General features: G+C 58.9%; 2 protein-coding genes across 2 annotated transcripts; both read left to right on the forward strand.

The window, feature by feature from the left end:
* Positions 1-4,028: 4,028 nt before the first annotated feature.
* Positions 4,029-5,347, forward strand: LOC306957664 (uncharacterized protein; the record flags this gene model as incomplete). Its single annotated transcript, XM_079551138.1, is given in 5 exon segments — positions 4,029-4,090; positions 4,092-4,138; positions 4,141-4,229; positions 4,231-4,354; positions 5,208-5,347. Coding segments are annotated over 5 exon segments (462 nt in total), but the record flags the coding sequence as incomplete, so codon positions are not given.
* A 948-nt stretch (positions 5,348-6,295) lies between these two features.
* On the forward strand, positions 6,296-25,175 carry CALU (calumenin; the record flags this gene model as incomplete). Its single annotated transcript, XM_079551139.1, has 6 exons — positions 6,296-6,306; positions 6,685-6,878; positions 11,911-12,077; positions 14,941-15,001; positions 18,200-18,399; positions 25,071-25,175. The coding sequence occupies 6 exons, from the start codon at positions 6,296-6,298 to the stop codon at positions 25,173-25,175; spliced, it is 738 nt and encodes a 245-aa protein (XP_079407265.1).
* Between the last annotated feature and the right edge of the window lie 21 nt (positions 25,176-25,196).

Genomic DNA, 25,196 nt, shown 5'->3' on the forward strand with positions numbered 1-25,196 from the left:
CAGCTTTGGGGTCTGGGGACACTGATGGTTTTAGGGTTGCTGATGGCTTTGGGGTCAGGGACCACTGATGGTTTTGGGGTCACTCACAGCATTGGGGTTGGGGGCCACTCATGGCTTTGGGGTTTCTCATGGCTTTGGGGTCTGGGTGCACTCATGGCTTTGAGGTTGCTGATGGTTTTGGGGTCTGGGGACACTGATAGTTTTAGGGTCACTCACAGCTTTGGGGTCTGGGGCCACTGATGGTTTTAGGGTTGCTCCCAGTTTTGGGTTCTGGGGACACTGATGGTTTTAGGGTTGCTGCAGTTTTGGGGTCTGGGGACACTGATGGTTTTGGGGACACAGTTTTGGGATCTGGGTGCCCTTGAGGCTTTGTGTTCGCTCACAGCTTTGGGGTCTGGGCGCACTTGAGGCTTTGGGATCACTCACACTTTTGGGATCTGGGGACACTGATGGTTTTGGGGACACAGCTTTGGGATCTGGGAGCACTCGAGGCTTTGGGATCGCTCACAGCTTTGGGGTCTGGGGGCACTCACAGCTTTGGGGTCAGTCGCTTTGCTGGGGTCCGGTCCTGGACCCCAACATTCATGGCTGGGGCCGCTGCCATCCCTCGCTATGGGGCTGCTGTGCTGCCATTGCTCACTATGGGGCTGCTGCCATCCCTCGCTATGGGGCTGCTGTGCTGCCATCGCTCACTATGGGGCTGCTGCCATCCCTCGCTATGGGGCTGCTGTGCTGCCATTGCTCACTATGGGGCTGCTGCCATCCCTCGCTATGGGGCTGCTGTGCTGCCATCGCTCACTATGGGGCTGCTGCCATCCCTCGCTATGGGGCTGCTGTGCTGCCATCCCTGTGCTATGGGGCTGCTGTGCTGCCATCGCTCACTATGGGGCTGCTGTGCTGCCATCCGTCCCTATGGGGCTGCTGCCATCCCTGTGCTATGGGGCTGCTGCCATCCCTCGCTATGGGGCTGCTGCCATCCCTCGCTGTGGGGCTGCTGTGCTGCCATCCCTCGCTATGGGGCTGCTGCCATCCCTCGCTATGGCGCTGCTGCCATCCCTGTGCTATGGGGCTGCTGTGCTGCCATCCCTCGCTATGGGGCTGCTGCCATCCCTCGCTATGGGGCTGCTGTGCTGCCATCCCTGTGCTATGGGGCTGCTGTGCTGCCATCCCTCACTATGGGGCTGCTGTGCTGCCATCCCTGTGCTATGGGGCTGCTGCCATCCCTCGCTATGGGGCTGCTGTGCTGCCATTGCTCACTATGGGGCTGCTGCCGTCCCTCGCTATGGGGCTGCTGTGCTGCCATCCCTGTGCTATGAGGCCTCTGCCATCCCTCGCTATGGGGCTGCTGTGCTGCCATCCCTCACTATGGGGCTGCTGCCATCCCTGCGCTATGGGGCTGCTGTGCTGCCATCCCTTGCTATGGGGCCGCTGTGCTGCCATCCCTCGCTATGGGGCCGCCCCACAGCTGCTGCTGGGCGCTGCCGTCCCGCAGTGCGGCTCAGCGCGGCGTTCCTGGCGCGGCTGCGGCTCCTTAAGGGCGGCCCCGGCCCCGCGGGGCTCCTGGTGGCGTTGGGGGGGATCCCAGCCGCGAGCAGCCAGCATCCGACCCCAGCGCCCCCCACGGCTGGTCCCCAAATGCCCCCGAGCCGCGGCTGTGGGTCAGGAGCGCAGCGCGGCCGACGGGGGAGCGGGGAGCAACTCTGCGCCTCCACCTTAATGCTGAGCCGCGTCCCGCATTCCTGCCGTGGCTTCTCCTGGGCAGCTGCTGCTAAAAATATGGGCGGCCGTGGGGCTGCGTGGGGGGCTAAAAATACGGCGGGGTGGGGGGGGGGGGGGGGGGGAGGGGAAGGGGGGGGATGGGGAGGGGGGGCAGGAGAGCAAAGCGCGGGGTGGGGGGTGATGGGGTGAGGGGGGGGGAGCTGCAAGGAGAGCAGAGGGAAAAAGAAGCTGAGTAGGGCTGGGGGGGAGCCAGGGGGGAAAGAGAGGGGATGGGAGGAGAGCCAGGGGGAGAGGAAGAGCGGGGTGGGAGGAGAGGCAGCAGGGGAGAAGAGAGGAGAGAAGGGCAGAGCCGGGGGTAGAGCCAGGGGGGAGAGAAGGAAAAGCCAGGAGCGCAGCCAAGAGCGGAGCCAAGAGCGGAGCCGGGAGTGGAGCTGGGAGTAAACTAAAAGCAGAGCCAAGAGTAGAGCTGGGAGTAAAGCTGAGCGGAGGGTGAGGGGAGGACGGAAGAGCAGAGCCAGGAGTAGAGCCAAGAGCGGGGCCAAGAGCAGAGCGAGGAGCAGAGCCAAGAGTAAACTAAGAGCAGAGCTAAGAGTAGAGCTGGGAGTAAAGCTGAGCGGAGGGTGAGGGGAGGACGGAAGAGCAGAGCCAAGAGTAGAGCAAGGAGTAGAGCTAAGAGCAGAGCCAAAAGCAGAGCTAAGTGTAGAGCTAAGAGTAGAGCTAAGAGTAAACTAAGAGCAGAGCTAAGAGCAGAGCTAAGAGTAGAGCTAAGAGCAGAGCTAAGAGCAGAGCTAAGAGCAGAGCCAAGAGTAGAGCTGGGAGTAAAGCTGAGCGGAGGGCTGAGGGTAGGACTGAAGAATAGAGCCAGGAGTAGAGCAAGGAGTAGAGCTAAGAGTAAACTAAGAGCAGAGCCAAGAGCAGAGCCAAGAGCAGAGCTAAGAGCAGAGCTAGGAGCAGAGCCAGGAGTAGAGCTGGGAGTAAAGCTGAGCGTAGGGCTGAGGGTAGGACTGAAGAGTAGAGCCAGGAGTAGAGCTAAGAGTAGAGCCAAGAGTAAACTAAGAGTAGAGCTAAGAGTAGAGCTATGAGCAGAGCTAAGAGTAAACTAAGAGCAGAGCCAAGAGTAGAGCTGGGAGTAAAGCTGAGCGTAGGGCTGAGGGTAGAACTGAAGAGCAGAGCCAAGAGTAGAGCCAAGAGTAGAGCCAAGAGTAAACTAAGAGTAGAGCTAAGAGTAGAGCTACGAGCAGAGCTAAGAGTAAACTAAGAGCAGAGCCAAGAGCAGAGCTAAGAGCAGAGCTCAAACTAAAAGCAGAGCTCAGAGCAGAGCCAAGAAGGAGTAAAGCCGAGAGCAGAGCCAAGAGCAGTGCCAAGCGTGGAGCCGGGCGTGAAGCTACAAGGAGAGATGAGAGCAGAGCTAAAGCCAGGAGTGTGACTGGGAGCAAGGGCAGAGCTGGGAGAGCTGCATGGAGCTGAGCCAGAGGTCGGGCCAGCGGTGGAGCTAAGAGTGGAGCAGGAGCACGTAGAGCTGGGAGCAGAGCGAGGAGCGGTGCCAGATAGAGGTAGGAGTGCAGCCAAGAGTAAGATGGGGGGTGGGTGGAAGCTGGAGTAGAGCAAGGAGCAGAGCTGAGAGTAGAATGAAGAGTGGAGCCAGGAGTGGAACTGAGAGTGGAGCCGGGAATAGGGCCAGGAATCAAGAGCTGAGACAACAGGAGGGCCAGGAGTGGAATATGAGCAGGGTCAAGAGTAGAACTAAGGGTAGAGCTAAGGGTAGAGTCAGGAGTAGAGCTGCAGTACGGCCAGGAGTTGAGATGGGAGTAGAATGAAGAGTGGAGCTAGGAGTAGTACTGTGTGTAGAGTCAACATTAGAGCTAAGAGTAGAACTAAGAGTAGGAGCAGGACCAGGGCCAGGGTGAGAGCCAAGAGTAGAGCTACGAGTAGGGCCAAGAGCTCAGAGTAGAGCTAAGAGTAGGGCAAAGGGTAGAGCCAGGGGTAGAGCTAGAGTACAACTAAGAGTAGAGCTAAGAGCAGGGCCAAAGGTAGAGCTAAGAGTAGAGGCAAAAATAGAGCTAAGAGTAGGGCTGAGAGTACAGAGTAGAGCTGAGAGTAGAGCTAAGAGCAGGACCAAGAGTAAAGAGTAGAGCTAAGAGTAGAGTCAAAAGTAGAGCTAGGAGTAGTGCCAAGAGTAGAGCTAGGAGTAGAGCCAAGAGTAAAGAGTAGAGCTCAGAGTAGAGTCAAGAGTAGAGCTGAGAGCAGGGCCAAGAGTAGAGCTAAGGGTAGAGTCAAAAATAGAGCTAAGAGTAGGGCCAAGAGTACAGAGTAGAGCTGAGAGTAGAGCTAAGAGTAGGGCCAAGAGTCGAGCTAAGAGCAGGGCCAAGAGTAAAGAGTAGAGCTAAGAGTAGAGCAAAGGGTAGAGCCAGGGGTAGAGCTAGAGTACAACTAAGAGTAGAGCTAAGAGCAGGGCCAAAAGTAGAGCTAAGAGTCGAGTCAAAAATAGAGCTAAGAGTAGGGCTGAGAGTACAGAGTAGAGCTGAGAGTAGAGCTAAGAGTAGGGCCAAGAGTCGAGTAGAGCTAAGAGTAGAGTCAAAAGCAGAGCTAGGAGTAGTGCCAAGAGTAGAGCTAGGAGTAGAGCCAAGAGTAAAGAGTAGAGCTCAGAGTAGAGTCAAAAGTAGTGTCAAGAGTAGAGCTAAGAGCAGGGCCAAGAGTGAGCTGAAAGCAGGATCAGAGTAGAGCTGAGAGTAGAACCAAGAGCGGAGCTGAGAGCAGGGCCAGAAGTAGAGCTGAGAGTAGAACCAAGAGTGGAGCTGAGAGCAGGGCCAGGAGTGGAGCTGAGAGTAGAACCAAGAGCAGAAATGAGAGCAGGGCCAGGAGTCAAGAGTAGAGCTAAGAGTAGGGCCAAGAGCGGAGCTGAGAGCTGGGCCAAGAGTTGAGCTGAAAGTCGGGTCAGGAGTGAGGAGTAGAGCTGAGAGTAGAACCAAGAGCAGAAATGTGAGCAGGGCCAGGAGTTGAGCTGAAAGCAGGGTCAGGAGTGAGGAGTAGAGCTGAGAGTAGAACCGAGAGTTGAGCTGAGAGCGGGGTGAGGAGTAGAGCTGAGAGTAGGGCCAAGAGTGGAGCTGAGAGCAGGGCCAGGAGTGGAGCTGAGAGTAGAACCAAGAGTTGAGCTGAGAGCGGGGCCAAGAGTTGAGCTGAGAGTAGAACCAAGAGTGGAGCTGAGAGTGGGGCCAAGAGTGGAGCTGAGAGTAGAACCAAGAGTGGAGCTGAGAGCAGGGCCAAGAGTTGAGCTGAAAGTTGGGTCAGGAGTGAGGAGTAGAGCTGAGAGTAGAACCGAGAGTTGAGCTGAGAGCGGGGTGAGGAGTAGAGCTGAGAGTAGAACCAAGAGTGGAGCTGAGAGCTGGGCCAAGAGTTGAGCTGAAAGTCGGGTCAGGAGTGAGGAGTAGAGCTGAGAGTAGAACCAAGAGCAGAAATGTGAGCAGGGCCAGGAGTTGAGCTGAAAGCAGGGTCAGGAGTGAGGAGTAGAGCTGAGAGTAGAACCAAGAGCAGAGCTGAGAGCAGCACCAAGAGTAGAGCTGAGAGTAGAACCAAGAGCGGAGCTGAGAGCAGTGCCAAGAGTAGAGCTGAGAGTAGAACCGAGAGTTGAGCTGAGAGCGGGGCGAGGAGTAGAGCTGAGAGTAGAACCAAGAGCGGAGCTGAGAGCAGGGCCAGGAGTGGAGCTGAGAGTAGAACCAAGAGCGGAGCTGAGAGCGGGGCCAGGAGTGGAGCTGAGAGTAGAACCAAGAGTGGAGCTGAGAGCTGGGCCAAGAGTTGAGCTGAAAGTCGGGTCAGGAGTGATGAGTAGAGCTGAGAGTAGAACCGAGAGTTGAGCTGAGAGCGGGGTGAGGAGTAGAGCTGAGAGTAGCGCCAAGAGTAGAGCTGAAAGTCGGGTCAGGAGTGAGGAGTAGAGCTGAGAGTAGAACCAAGAGCGGAGCTGAGAGCAGGGCCAAGAGTAGAGCTGAGAGTAGAACCGAGAGTGGAGCTGAGAGCAGGGCCAAGAGTTGAGCTGAAAGTCGGGTCAGGAGTGAGGAGTAGAGGTGAGAGTAGAACCAAGAGCAGAAATGTGAGCAGGGCCAGGAGTTGAGCTGAAAGCAGGGTCAGGAGTGAGGAGTAGAGCTGAGAGTAGAACCAAGAGCAGAGCTGAGAGCAGCACCAAGAGTAGAGCTGAGAGTAGAACCAAGAGCGGAGCTGAGAGCAGTGCCAAGAGTAGAGCTGAGAGTAGAACCGAGAGTTGAGCTGAGAGCGGGGCGAGGAGTAGAGCTGAGAGTAGAACCAAGAGTGGAGCTGAGAGCAGGGCCAGGAGTGGAGCTGAGAGTAGAACCAAGAGCGGAGCTGAGAGCGGGGCCAGGAGTGGAGCTGAGAGTAGAACCAAGAGTGGAGCTGAGAGCTGGGCCAAGAGTTGAGCTGAAAGTCGGGTCAGGAGTGATGAGTAGAGCTGAGAGTAGAACCGAGAGTTGAGCTGAGAGTGGGGCCAGGAGTAGAGCTGAGAGTAGAACCAAGAGTGGAGCTGAGAGCAGGGCCAGGAGTGGAGCTGAGAGTAGAACCAAGAGCAGAAATGAGAGCAGGGCCAGGAGTCAAGAGTAGAGCTAAGAGTAGGGCCAAGAGTTGAGCTGAAAGTCGGGTCAGGAGTGAGGAGTAGAGCTGAGAGTAGGGCCAAGAGCGGAGCTGAGAGCAGCGCCAAGAGTAGAGCTGAAAGTCGGGTCAGGAGTGAGGAGTAGAGCTGAGAGTAGAACCAAGAGCGGAGCTGAGAGCAGCGCCAAGAGTAGAGCTGAGAGTAGAACCGAGAGTGGAGCTGAGAGCAGGGCCAGAAGTAGAGCCGATAGTGGCGATAGAAGCAGGATGTCCCCGCGCTGCCTCCCGCATCCCCACCCAGCATCCCGCAGCGGGGCGCCGCCGGCGCCGCTCCCCGTTGTCAAGCCGGTGCCGCTTTGTGTTTCCTCGCAGCAAAATCGTCGTCAAGATCGACGGCGACAAGGACGGCTTCGTGACGGTGGAGGAGCTGAAGGAGTGGATCAAGTTCGCCCAGAAGCGCTGGATTTACGAGGACGTGGAGCGGCAGTGGAAGGGCCACGACCTCAACGGCGACGGCGCCGTGTCGTGGGATGAGTACCGCAACGCCACCTACGGCTCCGTCCTGGGTGCGGGACCTGTGACCTCATGACCCTGTGACCCTGTGACCCCGCGACCCCGTGACCTCCGGCTCTCTCGTCCCACAGAGCAATTGGGGTTGGGGTTAGGGGTTGGGTTTTGGTGGGGGGTTGGGTTTGGGGGTCAGGGTTTTGGGTCAGGGTTGGGGTTAGGGGTTGGGTTTTGGTGAGGGGTCAGGGTTGGGGTTTGGGGTCAGCGTTTGGGGTCAGGGTTTTGGTGAGGGGTCAGGGTTTGGGGTCAGGGTTTGGGGTCAGGGTTTGGGGTTGGGGTTTGGGGTTGGGGTTTGGGGTCGGGGTTTGGGGTTAGGGGTCAGGTTTGGGGTTGGGGGTCAGGGTTGGGATTTGGGTTAGGGGTTGGGGTTGGGGTTTGGGGTTAGGGGTCAGGGTTGGGGTTAGGGTTAGGGTTTTGGTTAGGGGTCAGGTTTGGGTTAGGGGTCGGGGTTTGGGTTTGGGGTTAGGGGTCAGGTTTGGGGTTAGGGGTCAGGGTTTGGGGTTTGGGGTCAGGGTTTGGGGTTTGGGTTTGGGGCTTGGGGTCAGGTTTGGGGTTTGGGGTCAGGGTTTGGGGTCGGGGTTTGGGGTTAGGGGTCAGGTTTGGGGTTAGGGGTCAGGTTTGGGGTTTGGGGTCAGGGTTTGGGGTTTGGGTTGGGGTTTGGGGTTAGGGGTCGGGTTTGGGGTTTGGGGTCAGGGTTGGGGTTGGGGTTAGGGGTTGGGTTTTGGTGAGGGGTCAGGTTTGGGTTAGGGGTCAGGGTTTGGGGTTTAGGGTCAGGGTTTGCGGTCGGGGTTTGGGGTTTGGGGTCAGGGTTGGGGTTGGAGTTAGGGGTTGGGTTTTGGTGAGGGGTCAGGTTTGGGGTTTGGGGTCAGGGTTTGGGATTGGGGTTTGGGGTCAGGGTTTGGGGTTTGGGGTCAGGGTTGGGGTTGGGGTTAGGGGTTGGGTTTTGGTGAGGGGTCAGGTTTGGGGTTTGGGGTCAGGGTTTGGGATTGGGGTTTGGGGTCAGGGTTTGGGGTTTGGGGTCAGGGTTGGGGTTGGGGTTAGGGGTTGGGTTTTGCTGAGGGGTCAGGTTTGGGGTTTGGGGTCAGGGTTTGGGATTGGGGTTTGGGGTCAGGGTTTGGGGTTTGGGGTCAGGGTTGGGGTTGGGGTTAGGGGTTGGGTTTTGGTGAGGGGTCAGGTTTGGGGTTTGGGGTCAGGGTTTGGGGTTTGGGGTCAGGGTTTGGGGTTGGGGTTTGGGGTTAGGGGTCAGGTTTGGGGTTTGGGGTCAGCATTTGGGGTTTGGGGTCAGGGTTGGGGTTGGGGTTAGGGGTTGGGTTTTGGTGAGGGGTCGGGTTTGGGGTTTAGGGTCAGGTTTGGGGTTAGGGGTTGGGTTTTGGTGAGGGGTCAGGTTTGGGGTTTGGGGTCTGGGTTTTGGTGAGGGGTCAGGGTTTGGGATCAGGGTTTGGGGTCGGGGTGTGGGGTTGGGTTTTGGCAAGGGGTCGGGTTGGGGTTAGGGGTCGGGTTGGGGGTTGGGGTTGGGGTTAAGGGTTGGGTTTTGGTGAGGGGTCAGGTTTGGGGTTTGGGGTCAGGGGTTGGGTTTGGGTTAGGGTTCAGTTTGGGGTCAGGGTTTGGGGTTTGGGGTTTGGGGTTAGGGGCTGAGAGTTGCATTTTGGTTATGGGTTAGGGTTAGGAGTCCGGGTTAGGGGTTAGGGTTCGAGGTTTAGGGTTAGGGGTTAGGGTCAGGGGTTTAGGGTTAGGGTCAGGGTTAAGGGTTAGGGGTTGGGTTTTGGTGAGGGGTCGGGTTTGGGGTTTGGGGTTAGGGTTTTGGTGAGGGGTCAGGGTTTGGGATCAGGGTTTGGGGTCAGGGGTTGGGGTTGGGGTTAGGGGTCAGGTTTGGGGTCAGGGTTGGGATTGGGGTTAGTGGTTGGGGTTGGGGTTTGGGGTTAGGGGTCGGGTTTGGGGTCAGGGTTGGTGTTGGGGTTAAGGGTTGGGTTTTGGTGAGGGGTCAGGTTTGGGGTTAGGGGTCAGGGGTTGGGTTTGGGGTTAGGGGTCAGGTTTGGGGTTAGGGTTCAGTTTGGGGTCAGGGTTTGGGGTTTGGGGTTTGGGGTTTGGGGTTAGGGGCTGAGAGTTGCATTTTGGTTATGGGTTAGGGTTAGGAGTCCGGGTTAGGGGTTAGGGTTCGAGGTTTAGGGTTAGGGGTTAGGGTCAGGGGTTTAGGGTTAGGGTCAGGGTTAAGGGTTAGGGGTTGGGTTTTGGTGAGGGGTCGGGTTTGGGGTTTGGGGTTAGGGTTTTGGTGAGGGGTCAGGGTTTGGGATCAGGGTTTGGGGTCAGGGGTTGGGGTTGGGGTTAGGGGTCAGGTTTGGGGTCAGGGTTGGGATTGGGGTTAGTGGTTGGGGTTGGGGTTTGGGGTTAGGGGTCGGGTTTGGGGTCAGGGTTGGTGTTGGGGTTAAGGGTTGGGTTTTGGTGAGGGGTCAGGTTTGGGGTTAGGGGTCAGGGGTTGGGTTTGGGGTTAGGGGTCAGGTTTGGGGTTAGGGTTCAGTTTGGGGTCAGGGTTTGGGGTTTGGGGTTTGGGGTTTGGGGTTAGGGGCTGAGAGTTGCATTTTGGTTATGGGTTAGGGTTAGGAGTCCGGGTTAGGGGTTAGGGTTCGAGGTTTAGGGTTAGGGGTTAGGGTCAGGGGTTTAGGGTTAGGGTCAGGGTTAAGGGTTAGGGGTTGGGTTTTGGTGAGGGGTCGGGTTTGGGGTTTGGGGTTAGGGTTTTGGTGAGGGGTCAGGGTTTGGGATCAGGGTTTGGGGTCAGGGGTTGGGGTTGGGGTTAGGGGTCAGGTTTGGGGTCAGGGTTGGGATTGGGGTTAGTGGTTGGGGTTGGGGTTTGGGGTTAGGGGTTGGGTTTGGGGTCAGGGTTGGTGTTGGGGTTAAGGGTTGGGTTTTGGTGAGGGGTCAGGTTTGGGGTTAGGGGTCAGGGGTTGGGTTTGGGGTTAGGGGTCAGGCTTGGGGTTAGGGGTCGGTTTGGGGTTTGGGGTCAGGGTTTGGGGTTTGGGGTTTGGGGTTAGGGGCTGAGAGTTGCATTTTGCTTATGGGTTAGGGTTAGGAGTCCGGGTTAGGGGTTAGGGTTCGAGGTTTAGGGTTAGGGGTTAGGGTCAGGGATTTAGGGTTAGGGTCAGGGTTAGGGGTTAGGGGCTGGGTTTTGGTTAGGGCTCAGGTTTGGGGTTCAGGTCAGAGTTGGGGTTTTGGTTAGGGGTCAGGGTTAGGGTTAGGGATTAAGGGTTAGGGTTAGGGGTCAGGGTCAGGGTTAGGGGTTGAGGTTAGGGTTTGGTTTAGGGTTTAGGTTCAGTGGTCAGGGTTTGGGGTTTGGATTTTGGTTAGGGGTTAAGTCACTCATCTTGGGGTTAGGATTAGGGTTAGGGGTCAGATTATTAGGGTTTGGGTTAGGGATTGGGGTTAGGGTTAGGGTTAGGGGGTTGGGTTAAGATCAGGGTTTGGGTTTGGGGTTAGGGGTCAGAGTCTTAGGGTTTGGATTAGGGAATAGGGTTAGGGGTTGGGGATAGGGTTTAGATGTGGGGTTAGAGCTGTGAGATGGGATTAGGGTTAGGGATGAAGGGTTAGGGTTAGGGGTCAGGGTCAGGGTTAGGGGTTGAGGTTAGGGTTCGGTTTAGGGTTTAGGATCAGTGGTCAGGGTTTGGGGTTTGGATTTTGGTTAGGGGTTAAGTCACTCGTCTTGGGGTTAGGATTAGGGTTAGGGGTCAGATTATTAGGGTTTGGGTTAGGGATTGGGTTAGGGTTAGGGTTAGGGGGTTGGGTTAAGATCAGGGTTTGGGTTTGGATTAGGGAATAGGGTTAGGGGTTGGGGATAGGGTTTAGATGTGGGGTTAGGGCTGTGAGGATGGGATTAGGGTTAGGGATTAAGGGTTAGGGTTAGGAGTCAGGGTTAGGGATGAAGGGTTAGGGTTAGGGATGAAGGGTTAGGGTTAGGGGTCAGGGTCAGGGGTCAGGTTTAGGGTTAGGGATTAAGGCTTAGGGTTAGGGATTAAGGATTAGGGTTAGGGGTCAGGGTCAGGGGTCAGGGTTAGGGTTAGGGATTAAGGATTAGGGTTAGGGATGAAGGGTTAGGGTTAGGGATGAAGGGTCAGGGTTAGGGGTCAGGGTCAGGGGTCAGGTTTAGGGTTAGGGATTAAGGCTTAGGGTTAGGGATTAAGGATTAGGGTTAGGGGTCAGGGTCAGGGGTCAGGGTTAGGGTTAGGGATTAAGGATTAGGGTTAGGGATGAAGGGTTAGGGTTAGGGATGAAGGGTCAGGGTTAGGGGTCAGGGTCAGGGGTCAGGGTTAGGGTTAGGGATTAAGGGTTAGGGTTAGGGATGAAGGGTTAGGGTTAGGGATGAAGGGTTAGGGTTAGGGATTAAGGCTTAGGGTTAGGGATTAAGGATTAGGGTTAGGGGTCAGGGTCAGGGGTCAGGGGTCAGGGTTAGGGTTAGGGATTAAGGCTTAGGGTTAGGGATTAAGGATTAGGATCAGGGTCAGGGTCAGGGTTAGGGATTGGGATTGGGATTGGGCTCAGGGCTGAGTGCGCTGCCCTGCATTCCTCTTGCTTCTCAGCTCATCTTCCGGGTGCTAACGAGCAGCGCTCATTAGCGGAGAGCCCAAGGGCAGGGCTGGGTGCTACGTACCCCCCCCCGTGCCCCCACTCAGCCCCCCCGGCTTCTGGTGTGGGGTGGACGCGTGCGTGGAGGGGAAAACCCTGCACCCGTCCGTTAATTAGCGTCCTCATTAGCGCTGGGAGGCCTCGATGACTTCCCAAAGTCACCTTTGTGCACCACAGCTGCTCCCCCACCCCCCCCCCCAGAGGCCTTGGGCTGCACCTTTCTGGGGGAAGAAATGGTGAATTAGGTCAAAGGGAGCGCCTTGCTATTAATTAGCTCCCAGAGCCCTAATTAGCACCAGGCTGGTGCTCATCAATGGCTCCCCACGCCCCCCACGGCTGCTCTGCCCTCCCAGCGGTGTGTGGATGCTAACGGAGCGCTCAGCGAGGAGTTAATTGCTGTTAATTGGTGCCACCCCACAGACGACCCCGATCCCGACGATGGCTTCAACTACAAGCAGATGATGATGCGCGACGAGCGGCGCTTCAAGATGGCGGACCGCGACGGCGACATGGCGGCCACCAAGGAGGAGTTCACCGCCTTCCTGCACCCCGAGGAGTACGACTACATGAAGGACATCGTGGTGCAGGTGGGCCCCGGCCCCACGGCTCCCCACTTCCCAGTGGGTCCCAGTTCCCAGTGGGTCCCCATTGGGTCCCAGTTCCCCAGTGGATCCCAGTTCCCATTGGGTCCCCATCCCCAGTTCCCAGTGGGTCCCAGTTCCCAGTGGGTCCCCATCCCCAGTTCCCATTGGGCCCCAATCCCCAGTGGATCCCACTTCCCATTGGGTCCCCATCCCCAGTTCCCATTGGGTCCCCATCCCCAGTGGATCCAACTTCCCATTGGGTCCCCATCCCCAGTTCCCATTGGATTCCAGTTCCCCATTGGGTCCCACTTCCCAGTGAGTCGCCACCCCAGTTCCCAGTAGATCCCAATTCCGATTGGGTCCCCATCCCCAGCTCCCATTGGATCCCCATCCCCAGTTCCCCATTGGGTCCCAGTTCCCCATTGGGTCCCAGTTCCCATTGGGTCCCCATCCCCAGTTCCCATTGGGTCCCAGTTCCAAGGGATCCCACTTCCCAGTGAGTCGCCACCCCAGTTCCCAGTAGATCCCAATTCCAATTGGGTCCCCATTCCCGATTCCCAGTGGGTCCCCATCCCCAGTTCCCAGTAGATCCCAGTTCCCATTGGGTCCCCATCCCCAGTTCCCATTGGGTCCCAGTTCCCCAGTGGATCCCACTTCCCATTGGGTCCCCATCCCCAGTTCCCAGTGGGTCCCAGTTCCCAGTGGGTCCCCATCCCCAGTTCCCATTGGGTCCCCATCCCCAGTTCTCATTGGATTCCAGTTCCCCATTGGGTCCCACTTCCCAGTGAGTCGCCACCCCAGTTCCCAGTAGATCCCAATTCCGATTGGGTCCCCATCCCCAGCTCCCATTGGATCCCCATTCCCAGTTCCCATTGGGTCCCAGTTCCCAGTGGATCCCAGTTCCCAGTGGGTCCCCATCCCCAGTTCCCATTGGGTCCCAGTTCCCCATTGGGTCCCAGTTCCAAGGGATCCCACTTCCCAGTGAGTCGCCACCCCAGTTCCCAGTAGATCCCAATTCCAATTGGGTCCCCATCCCCAGCTCCCATTGGGTCCCCATCCCCAGTTCCCATTGGGTCCCAGTTCCCCATTGGGTCCCAGTTCCCATTGGGTCCCCATCCCCAGTTCCCATTGGGTCCCAGTTCCAAGGGATCCCACTTCCCAGTGAGTCGCCACCCCAGTTCCCAGTAGATCCCAATTCCGATTGGGTCCCCATTCCCGATTCCCTTTGGGTCCCCATTCCCAGTTCCCAGTGGATCCCAGTTCCCACTGGGTCCCCATCCCCAGTTCCCCATGGGTCCCAGTTTCCAGCAGATCCCAGTTCCCATTGAGTCCCAACACCCCATAGATCCTCACCTTTAATTCCCTGTTGGGTCCCAATTCCCGATTTCCCACTGGATCCCAGTTCCCTGTGGGTCCCCATCCCAGTTCTTGATGGATCCCAATGCCCAGTTCCCCATTGGGTCCCAAGACCTACAGGTCCCTACAGATCCCTACAGATCCCCACCCCAATTCCCAGTGGGTCCCAGTTCCCAGGGGATCCCCTTCCCAGTACCCCTACAGATCCCCACCCCAGTTCCCTTTGGGTCCCAGTTCCCATAGGATCCCCTTCCCAGTATCCCTTCAGATCCTTTGAGTCCCAATTCCCAGTAGGTCCCAGTTCCCATTGGGTTCCCTTCCTGTGTCTCCCAGTTTGCAGAGGGTCCCCAATTCCCTGTGGGTCCCCACCCCAGTTCTTGATGGGTCCTAATGCCCAGTTCCCCATTGGGTCCCAAGACCCCACAGGTCTTCAGCCTCAATTCCCCATTGGGTCCAAATCCCAGTTGATCCCCATTCCCAGTTTCCCACTGAGTCTCAATTCCCAGCTGATCCCCATCCCCAGTTCCCTGTTGGGTCCCAATTCCCGATTTCCCACTGGATCCCAGTTCCTTGTTGGGTCCCCATCCCCAGTTCCCCATCTGGTCCCCGTTCCCAGTTGATCCTCACCCCTTGTTCCCCTTTGGGTCCCGATTCCCAGTGGGTCCCAATTTCCAGTTCCCCATTGGCTCCCAGTATCCACTGGGTTTCCATCCCCAATTCTCCACTGGATCCCAGTTCCCATTGGATCCCAGTTCCCGTTGGATCTCCTTCCCAATATCCCTTCAGCTCCTTTGAATCCCAATTCCCAGTGGGTCCCAGTTCCTATAGGATCCCCTTCCCAGTATCCCTACAGATCCCCACCCCAATTCCCAGTGGGTCCCAGTTCCCATTGGATCCCAAGACCTACAGATCCCTCCAGATCCTCACCCCAATTCCCAGTGGATCCCAGTTCCCATAGGATCCCAAGACCTCCAGATCCCCACTCCATTTCCCATTGGGTCCCAGTTCCCATTGGATCCCCTTCCCAGTATCCCTACAGATCCCCACTCTAATTCCCAGTGGGTCCCAGGGGTTCCCATAGGATCCCCTTCCCAGTATCCCTTCAGATCCTTTGAGTCCCAATTCCCAGTGGGTCCCAGTTCCCACTGGGTTCCCTTCCTGTGTCTCCCAGTTTGCAGAGGGTCCCCAATTCCCTGTGGGTCCCAGTTCCCATTGGATCCCAAGACCTTCAGATCCCTCCAGATCCCCACTCCAATTCCCAGTGGGTCCCAGTTCCCATTGGATCCCAAGACCTCCAGATCCCTACAGATCCCCACCCCAATTCCCATTGGGTCCCCGTTCCCGGTTCCTATTGGGTCCCGTTCCCCAGATGCCCACAGACCCGCACCCCAATTCTCAGTGCCCCCCTCCCTCCCCTGTCCCCCCCCCATTCCCCGGTGCCGCCGCGTCCCCCTGCCCCACACCTCCTCTCCCCATTGCTCACCATGTGGGCCCCGCTGCCTTCCTGCAGGAGACGATGGAGGACATCGATAAGAACGGCGACGGCTTCATCGACCTGGAGGAGTACATCGGTGAGCCCAGCCCCGAGCCCGGCGTCTCAGACCAGATCCCAGACCAGATCCCGGCATCCCAGACCAGATCCTGGCATCCCAAAGCAGATCCCAATATCCCAAAGCGGATCTCGGCATCCCACACCAGATCCTGGCATCCCAAAGCAGATCCCAATATCCCAAAGCAGATCCCAAACCAGATCCTGGCATCCTAAACCAGATCCCAAACCAGATCCCGGCGTCCCAAAGCAGATCCCAAACCAGATTCCGGCATCCCAAACCAGATTCCGGCATCCCAAACCAGATCCCAAACCAGATCCTGTCATCCCAAAGCAGATCCCAGCATCCCACACCAGATCCCAAACCAGATCCGGGCATCCTAAACCAGATCCCAAAGCAGATTCCAATGTCCCAAACCAGATCCTGGCATCCCAAAGCAGATCCCAAACCAGATCCTAGCATCCTAAACCAGATCGCAAAGCATATCCCAATATCCCAAACCAGATCCCAAACCAGATCCTGGCATCCTAAACCAGATCCCAAAGCAGATTCCAATGTCCCAAACCAGATCCCGGCGTCCCAAAGCAGATCCCAAACCAGATCCCATCATCTCAAAGCAGATCCCGGCATCCCAAACCCGATCCCAAACCAGATCCTGGCATCCTAAACCAGACCCCAAAGCAGATTCCAATGTCCCAAACCAGATCCTGGCATCCCAAAGCAGATCCCAAAGCAGATCGCAAAGCAGATCCCAATATCCCAAACCAGATCCCGGCATCCCAAACCAGATCCCAAACCAGATCCTGGTATCCCAAAGCAGATCCTGGTGCCCCATACTGTATCCCAACTTCCCAGACCAGATCCCATTATCCCAAACCAGAGCTCCATATCCCAACCCAGGATCCCAAATCCCCCCAGGATCCTGTGATTCCAAACCAGAGTCCCAGATTCACCTGGGATCCCATTTCGTATCCACCCAGGATCCCGTTACCCCAAAACAAAACCCCATATTGCCCTGGGATCCGGTTATCCTAACCCAGGATCCCATTACTCCAAAGCAGAGCTTCATATCCCCCTGGGATCCCATTACCCCAGCCCAGGATCCCATGACCCCAATCTGGGATCCCATGATCCCAAACCAGAGTCCCATATCTCCCATATCTGGGATCCCATTACCCCAGCTCGTGATCCCATAGCCCCGAAGCAGAGCCCCATATCCCCACGGGATCCAATGACCCCAACCCAGGATCCTGTTGCCTGAACCCAGGATCCCATTATCCCAAAACAGAACCCCATATCCCCCTGGGATCCCATTACCTGAACCCATGACCCCATAACCCCAAATCAGAGCCCCATCCCCCCCCATGACCCCATAACCCCAAATCAGAGCCCCATACCCCCCCATGACCCCACCACAAAGCCCCATACCCCAACCATGACCCCATAACCCCACAGCAGAGCTCCATACCCCAACCCATGACCCCATAATCCCACCACAAAGCCCCATACCCCACCCATGATCCCATAACCCCAAATCAGAGCCCCATACTCCCCATGATCCCATGACCCCACATCAGAGCCCCTTACCCCCCATGACCCCATAACCCCACATCATAGCCCCATAACCTCACAGCAGAGCCCCATACCCCATCCCATGACCCCATAACCCCACATCATAGCCCCATAACCCCAAATCAGAGCCCCATACCCCAACCATGACCCCATAACCCCACAGCAGTGCCCCATAACCCCACAGCAGAGCCCCATACCCCAACCCTTGACCCCATAACCCCACAGCAGAGCTCCATACCCCATCCCATGAACCCATAACCCCACATCATAGCCCCATAACCCCACAGCAGAGCCCCATACCCCATCCCATGACCCCATAACCCCACAGCAGAGCCCCTTACCCCCCATGACCCCATAACCCCACATCATAGCCCCATAACCCCACAGCAGAGCCTCATACCCCAGCCCATGAGCCCATGACCCCACATCAGAGCCCCTTACCACCCATGACCCCATAACCCCACATCATAGCCCCATAACCCCACAGCAGAGCCCCATACCCCATCCCATGACCCCATGACCCCAAATCAGAGCCCCATACCCCAACCCATGACTCCATAACCCCACAGCAGAGCCCCATAACCCCAAATCAGAGCCCCTTACACCCCATCACCCCATAACCCCAAATCAGAGCCCCATACCCCCCCATGATCCCAAATCCGAGCCCCATACCCCCCATGACCCCACAGCAGAGCCCCATACCCCAACCCATGACCCCATAACCCCACAGCAGAGCCCCATACCCCAACCCTTGACCCCATAACCCCACAGCAGAGCTCCATACCCCATCCCATGAACCCATAACCCCACATCATAGCCCCATAACCCCACAGCAGAGCCCCATACCCCATCCCATGACCCCATAACCCCACAGCAGAGCCCCTTACCCCCCATGACCCCATAACCCCACAGCAGAGCCCCATACCCCAACCCATGACTCCATAACCCCACAGCAGAGCCCCATAACCCCAAATCAGAGCCCCTTACACCCCATCACCCCATAACCCCAAATCAGAGCCCCATACCCCCCCATGATCCCAAATCCGAGCCCCATACCCCCCATGACCCCACAGCAGAGCCCCATACCCCAACCCATGACCCCATAACCCCACAGCAGAGCCCCATACCCCAACCCATGACTCCATAACCCCACAGCAGAGCCCCATACCCCAACCCATGACCCCATAACCCCACAGCAGAGCCCCATACCCCAACCCATGACCCCATAACCCCACAGCAGAGCCCCATAACCCCAAATCAGAGCCCCTTACACCCCATCACCCCATAACCCCAAATCAGAGCCCCATACCCCCCCATGATCCCAAATCCGAGCCCCATACCCCCCATGACCCCACAGCAGAGCCCCATACCCCAACCCATGACCCCATAACCCCAAATCAGAGCCCCATACCCCCCCTCACCCCCCTTCCTCTTCCTCTCCCCCCCACTCCCCACTTTATTCCCGGCTCGGTGCAGCCGGCAGCAGCTGCCGCCATTTTGGTGCCTCCCCCCCCTGGCAGCACCAGGCCTACAGCTGCATTCTGGGGGGGGGGGGCTGCCGGGCCGTGCGACCCCAAACGGAGGCTGTGGGGTGGTGGGGGGGCCGTGCGGGCTGTGGGGTCCTTAGGGGCCGCCGTCCCCCCGCAGGCGATATGTACAGCCACGACGGGGACGCCGACGAACCCGAATGGGTGAAGACGGAACGGGAGCAGTTTGTGGAGTTCCGCGATAAGAACCGGGACGGGAAGATGGACAAGGAGGAGACGCGGGATTGGATCCTGCCCTCCGACTACGACCACGCCGAGGCCGAGGCCCGGCATCTCGTCTACGAGTCCGACCAGGACAAGGTGCCACCCCATAACCTGCGCCATGTGCGCCACGGCCACCCCATAGCCTGGTACTGGGGGGGATCCATGCCATAACCTGATATTGTGGGGGATCCATCCCATAACCTGATACTAGGGGGGATCCACCCCATAACCTGCTATCATGGGGGATCCATCCCATAACCTGATACTAGGGGGGATCCATCCCATAGCCTGATATTGTGGGGGATCCAGCCATCCCATAACCTGATACTAAGGGGGATCCATCCCATAACTTGCTATCATGGGGGATCCAGCCATCCCATTACCTGATACTAGGGGGGATCCATCCCATAGCCTGATATTGTGGGGGATCCAGCCATCCCATAACCTGATACTAAGGGGGATCCATCCCATAACTTGCTATCATGGGGGATCCAGCCATCCCATTACCTGATACTAGGGGGGATCCATCCCATAGCCTGATATTGTGGGGGATCCATCCATCCCATAACCTGATGTTATGGGGGATCCATCCCATAACCTGCTATCATGGGGGATCCATCCCATAGCCTGATATTGTGGGGGATCCATCCATCCCATAACCTGATGTTATGGGGGATCCATCCCATAACCTGCTATCATGGGGGATCCATCCCATAGCCTGATATTGTGGGGGATCCATCCATCCCATTACCTGATACTAGGGGGGATCCATCCCATAGCCTGATATTGTGGGGGGATCCATCCCATAGCCTGACATTATGGGGGATCCATCCTATAACCTGATACTGGGGGGATCCATCCTATAACCTGCTATCATGGGGGATCCATCCCATAACCTGATATTATGGGGGATCCATCCCATAACCTGATACTATAGGGGATCCAGCCATCCCATAGCCTGATATCATGGGGGATCCATCCCATAACCTGACACTAAGGGGGATCCATCCCATAACCTGACATTATGGGGATCCATCCCATAACCTGACATTATGGGGGATCCATCCCATAACCTGATACTATGGGGGATCCATCCCATAACCTGATACTGGGGGGATCCATCCTATAACCTGCTATTATGGGGGATCCAGCCATCCCATAACCTGCGCCCTGTGCGCTATGGCCACCCCATTGCCTGATACTAGGGGGGATCCATCCCATAACTTGCTATCATGGGGGATCCAGCCATCCCATTACCTGATACTAGGGGGGATCCATCCCATAGCCTGATATTGTGGGGGATCCATCCATCCCATAACCTGATATTGTGGGGATCCATCCCATAGCCTGACATTATGGGGGATCCATCCCATAACCTTTTACTAGGGGGGATCCATCCATCCCATAACCTGCTATTATGGGGGATCCAGCCATCCCATAACCTGCGCCCTGTGTGCTATGGCCACCCCATAACCTGATACTAGGGGGGATCCACCCCATAACCTGATACTAGGGGGGATCCATCCCATAACCTGATACTGTGGGGGATCCATCCCATAACATGACATTATGGGGGATCCAGCCATCCCATAACCTGATACTAGGGGGATCCATCCCATAACCTGATATTATTGGGGATCCATCCCATAATGTGATATAATGGGGGATCCATCCCATAACCTGATATTATTGGGGATCCATCCCATAATGTGATATAATGGGGGATCCATCCCATAACCTGATACCGTGGGGGATCCATCCCATAACCTGCTATTACGGGCGATCCAGCTATCCCATAACCCAGCGTCCCGTGGCATCCAGCCATCCCATAACCTGATACTATGGGGGATCCAGCCATCCCATAACTCAGTGTCCTATGGGATCCAGCCATCCCATAACCTCACATCCTATGGGATCCAGCCATCCCATAACCTGATGTCCCGTGGCATCCAGCCATCCCATAATAATGTCCCCTGGGATCCACCCCTCCTTAGGGAGCCCCCCCACTCCCCTCTTGCTGTCGGATCCCTCCCTCCCCCCCATGGGTTCCTCCCTCCCCCCACAGATCCCAGATCCCCCCCCCAGATCCCCATGGATCCCCCCCCAGCTTCCCTCCCTCCCCCATGAATCTCTTCCCCCTCCCCATGGGTTCCCCCCTCCAATAGATCCCTCCCTCCCCCCATGGGTTCCTCCCTCCCCCCACAGATCCCAGATCCCCCCCCCAGATCCCCATGGATCCCCCCCCAGCTTCCCTCCCTCCCCCATGAATCTCTTCCCCCTCCCCATGGGTTCCCCCCTCCAATAGATCCCTCCCTCCCCCCATGGGTTCCTCCCTCCCCCCACAGATCCCAGATCCCCCCCCCAGATCCCCATGGATCCCCTCCCAGCTTCCCTCCCTCCCCCATGAATCCCTCCCCCTCCCCATGGGTTCCCCCCTCCAATAGATCCCTCCGTCTCCCCATAGGTCCCCTCCCTCTCCTCACGGATCCCTCCATCCCCCGTGGATCCCTCCCTCTCCCCATAGATCCCTCCATCCCCCCACAGATCCCTCCCCCCATAGGTCCCCTCCCTCTCTCCATGGATCCCTCCATCCGCCGCGGATCCCTCCATCCCCTCACAGATCCCTCCCCCCATAGGTTCCCTCCCTCTCCCCACAGATTCCCTCCCCCATGGATCCCTCTCCCCAGGCTTCCATGCCCCCATGGATCCCTCTCCCCACAGATCCCTCTCTCCGTGGATCCCTCACCCCATGAGTTCCCTTCCTCCCCCACCGCACCCCTCCCCCCATAGGTTCCCTCCCTCCCCCCATGGATCCCTCTCCCCACGGATCCCTCTCTCTGTGGATCCCTCGCCCCATGATTTCCCTCCCTCCCCCCATCAATCCCTTCCTCCCCCCCGCACCCCTCCCCCCATAGGTTCCCTCCCTCCCCCATGGATTCCTCTCCCTGTGGATCCCTCGCTCCCCCCATGGATCTCTTCCCCCCATGGATCCCTCTCCCCGTGCATCACTCCCTCCACGGATCCTTCCCTTCTCCCATGGGTTCCCTCCCTCCCCCCACGGATCCCTCTCCCCATAGATCCCTCCTGCCATCAATCCCTCCCCCTATAGGTCCTCTCCCTGTGGATCCTTCCCCCATGGATCCATCCCTTCCCCCACAGATTCCTCCCTCTGTGGATCCCTCCCTCTCCCCATAGATCTTTCCTGCCATTGATCCCTCCCCCCTCGGATCCCTCTCTTCCCCCATAGGTCCCCTCCCTCTCCCCCCAGACTCCTGCTCTCACAGATCCCTCCCTCCCCCCATAGGTTCCCTCCCTCCCCACAGACCTCTCCCCCCATGGATCCCTCCTTCCTCCCATAGGCTCCTTCCCTCCCCCCACAGATCCCTCTCCCCATAGATCCCTCCTGCCATCGATCCCTCCCCCCACAGATCCCTTCCCCTATAGGTTCCCTTCACCCCCCCATGGATCCTTCTCCCCATGATTCCTCCATCCCCCCCCCCAGATCCCACCCCCATGGTCCCTCCATTCCCCACAGATCCCTTCCCCTCATAGCTTCCCTCCCTCTCCCCACAGATCCCTCCCTCTCCCCATGGATCCCTTCATCCCCCCACGGACCCCTTCTCCAGCGATCTGTCCCTCCCCCCACAGATTCCTCCCCCCATAGGTCCCCTCCCTCTCCCCATGGATCCCTCCCCCCGTGGATCCCTCCCTCTCCCCACGGATCCCTTCCTCCCCCCACACATTCCTCCCTCCATAGGTCCCCTCCCTCTCCACCCAGACCCCTCTCCCCATGGATCCCTCCCTCTCCCCACGGATCCCTCCATCCATCCCCCACGGATCCCTCCCTCCCCCCACGGATCACTCCCTCTCCCCATGGATCCTTCCCTCTCCCCACGGATCCCTCCATCCATCCCCCACGAATCCCTCCCTGCCCCCACGGATCCCTCCCTCCCTCTCCCCACAGATCCCTCCCTCTCCCAATGATCCCTCCATCCATCCCCCACGGATCCCTCTCTCTCCCCACAGACCCTTCCCCCCATAGGTCCCCTCCATCCACCCACCGATCCCTCCCTCTCCCCACAGATTCCTCCCCCCCTCGGTTCCCTCCCTCTCCCCACGGATCCCTCCCTCCCCCCACAGACCCCTCTCCCCATGGATCCCTCCCTGCCCCCATGGATTCCTCCCTCCCTCTCCCTGCGGATCCCTCCCTCCCCCTCGGTTCCCTCCCGCTCCCCACGGATCCCTCCATCCATCCCCCACGGATCCCTCCCTCTCCCTGCAGACCCCTCCCCCCTCGGTCCCCTCCATCCCTCCACCGATCCCTCCCTCTCCCCACAGATTCCTCCCCCCATAGGTTCCCTCCCTCTCCCCACAGATCTCTCCATCCCCCTCGATTCCCTCCCTCTCCCCACAGATCCCTCCCTCCATCCCCCCACGGATTCCTCCATCCATCCCCCACGGATCCCTCCCTCTCCCCACAGATCCTTCCCTCTCCCCACGGATCTCTCCCTCTCCCCACGGATCCCTCCCTTCCCCCACAGATCCCTCCCCCCATAGGTCCCCTCCCAGTCCCCCCAGACCCCTCTCCCCACAGATCCCTCCATCCCCCCTCGGTTCCCTCCCTCTCCCCACGGATCCCTCCCTCCATCCCCCCACAGATCCGTCCCCCCACAGACCCCTCTCCCCACAGATTCCTCCCCCCATAGGTTCCCTCCCTCTCCCCACAGATCCCTCCCCCCATAGGTCCCCTCCCAGTCCCCCCAGACCCTTCTCCCCACAGATCCTTCCCTCCCCCTCGGTTCCCTCCCTCTCCCCACAGATCCTTCCCTCTCCCCACAGATCCCTCCCTCCATCCCCCACGGATCCCTCCCTCCATCCCCCAATGGATCCCTCCATCCATCCCCCACGAATCCCTCCCTGCCCCCACGGATCCCTCCCTCCCTCTCCCAAGGATCCCTCCATCCATCCCCCACGGATCCCTCCCAGTCCCCCCAGACCCCTCTCCCCACAGATCCCTCCATCCCCCCTCGGTTCCCTCCCTCTCCCCACGGATCCCTCCCTCCATCCCCCCACAGACCCGTCCCCCCACAGACCCCTCTCCCCACGGATCCCTCCCTGCCCCCATGGATCCCTCCCTCCCTCTCCCTGCGGATCCCTCCATCCCCTCAGTTCCCTCCCGCTCCCCACGGATCCCTCCATCCATCCCCCCCGGATCCCTCCCTCTCCCCACAGACCCCTCCCCCCATAGGTCCCCTCCATCCCCCCACCGATCCCTCCCTCTCCCCACACATTCCTCCCCCCGTAGGTTCCCTCCCTCTCCCCACAGATCCCTCCCCCCATAGGTCCCCTCCCAGTCCCCTCAGACCCCTCTCCCCACAGATCTCTCCATCCCCCTCGATTCCCTCCCTCTCCCCACAGATCCCTCCCTCCATCCCCCCACGGATCCCTCCCTCCCTCCCCCCACAGATCCCTCCCTCTCCCAAGGATCCCTCCATCCATCCCCCACAGATCCCTCCCTCTCCCCACAGACTCCTCCCCCTATAGGTCCCCTCCATCCCCCCACGGATCCCTCCATCCATCCCCCACGGATCCCTCCCTCCCCCCACAGATCCCTCCCCCATAGGTCCCCTCCGTCCCCCACGGATCCCTCCCTCTCCCCACAGATCCCTCCCTCCCCCCACAGATCCCTCCCCCCATAGGTCCCCTCCCAGTCCCCCCAGACCCCTCTCCCCACAGATCCCTCCCTCCCCCTCGGTTCCCTCCCTCCATCCCCCCACAGACCCCTCCCCCCACAGACCCCTCTCCCCACGGATCCCTCCCTGCCCCCACAGATCCCTCCCTCCCTCTCCCTGCGGATCCCTCCATCCCCTCAGTTCCCTCCCTCTCCCCACGGATCCCTCCCTCCCCCCACAGATCCCTCCCCCATAGGTCCCCTCCCAGTCCCCCCAGACCCCTCTTCCCACAGATCCCTCCATCCCCCCTCGGTTCCCTCCCTCTCCCCACGGATCCCTCCCTCCATCCCCCCACAGATCCGTCCCCCCACAGACCCCTCTCCCCACAGATTCCTCACCCCATAGGTTCCCTCCCTCTCCCCACAGATCCCTCCCCCCATAGGTCCCCTCCCAGTCCCCTCAGACCCCTCTCCCCACAGATCTCTCCATCCCCCTCGATTCCCTCCCTCTCCCCACAGATCCCTCCCTCCATCCCCCCACGGATCCCTCCCTCCATCCCCCCATGGATCCCTTCATCCATCCCCCACGAATCCCTCCCTGCCCCCACGGATCCCTCCCTCCCTCCCCCCACAGATCCCTCCCTCTCCCAAGGATCCCTCCATCCATCCCCCACAGATCCCTCCCTCTCCCCACAGACTCCTCCCCCTATAGGTCCCCTCCATCCCCCCACGGATCCCTCCATCCATCCCCCACGGATCCCTCCCTCCCCCCACAGATCCCTCCCCCATAGGTCCCCTCCGTCCCCCACGGATCCCTCCCTCTCCCCACAGATCCCTCCCTCCCCCCACAGATCCCTCCCCCCATAGGTCCCCTCCCAGTCCCCCCAGACCCCTCTCCCCACAGATCCCTCCATCCCCCCTTGGTTCCCTCCCTCTCCCCACGGATCCCTCCGTCCATCCCCCCACAGACCCGTCCCCCCACAGACCCCTCTCCCCACAGATTCCTCCCCCCATAGGTTCCCTCCCTCTCCCCACGGATCCCCCCCTTCTCCCCCCGCCCCGCATCCATCCCCCACATCCCCTCTGTGCCCCCCAGGACGGCCGTCTGACGCGGGAGGAGATCGTGGCCAAATACGACCTGTTTGTGGGCAGCCAGGCCACCGACTTCGGGGAGGCGTTGGTGCGGCACGACGAGTTCTGATGGATCCGCGGCCCCCGGAGG

Source organism: Tetrao urogallus (genome assembly GCF_951394365.1).
Source record: "Tetrao urogallus genome assembly, contig: scaffold_126, whole genome shotgun sequence".
Classification (NCBI taxonomy): domain Eukaryota; kingdom Metazoa; phylum Chordata; class Aves; order Galliformes; family Phasianidae; genus Tetrao; species Tetrao urogallus.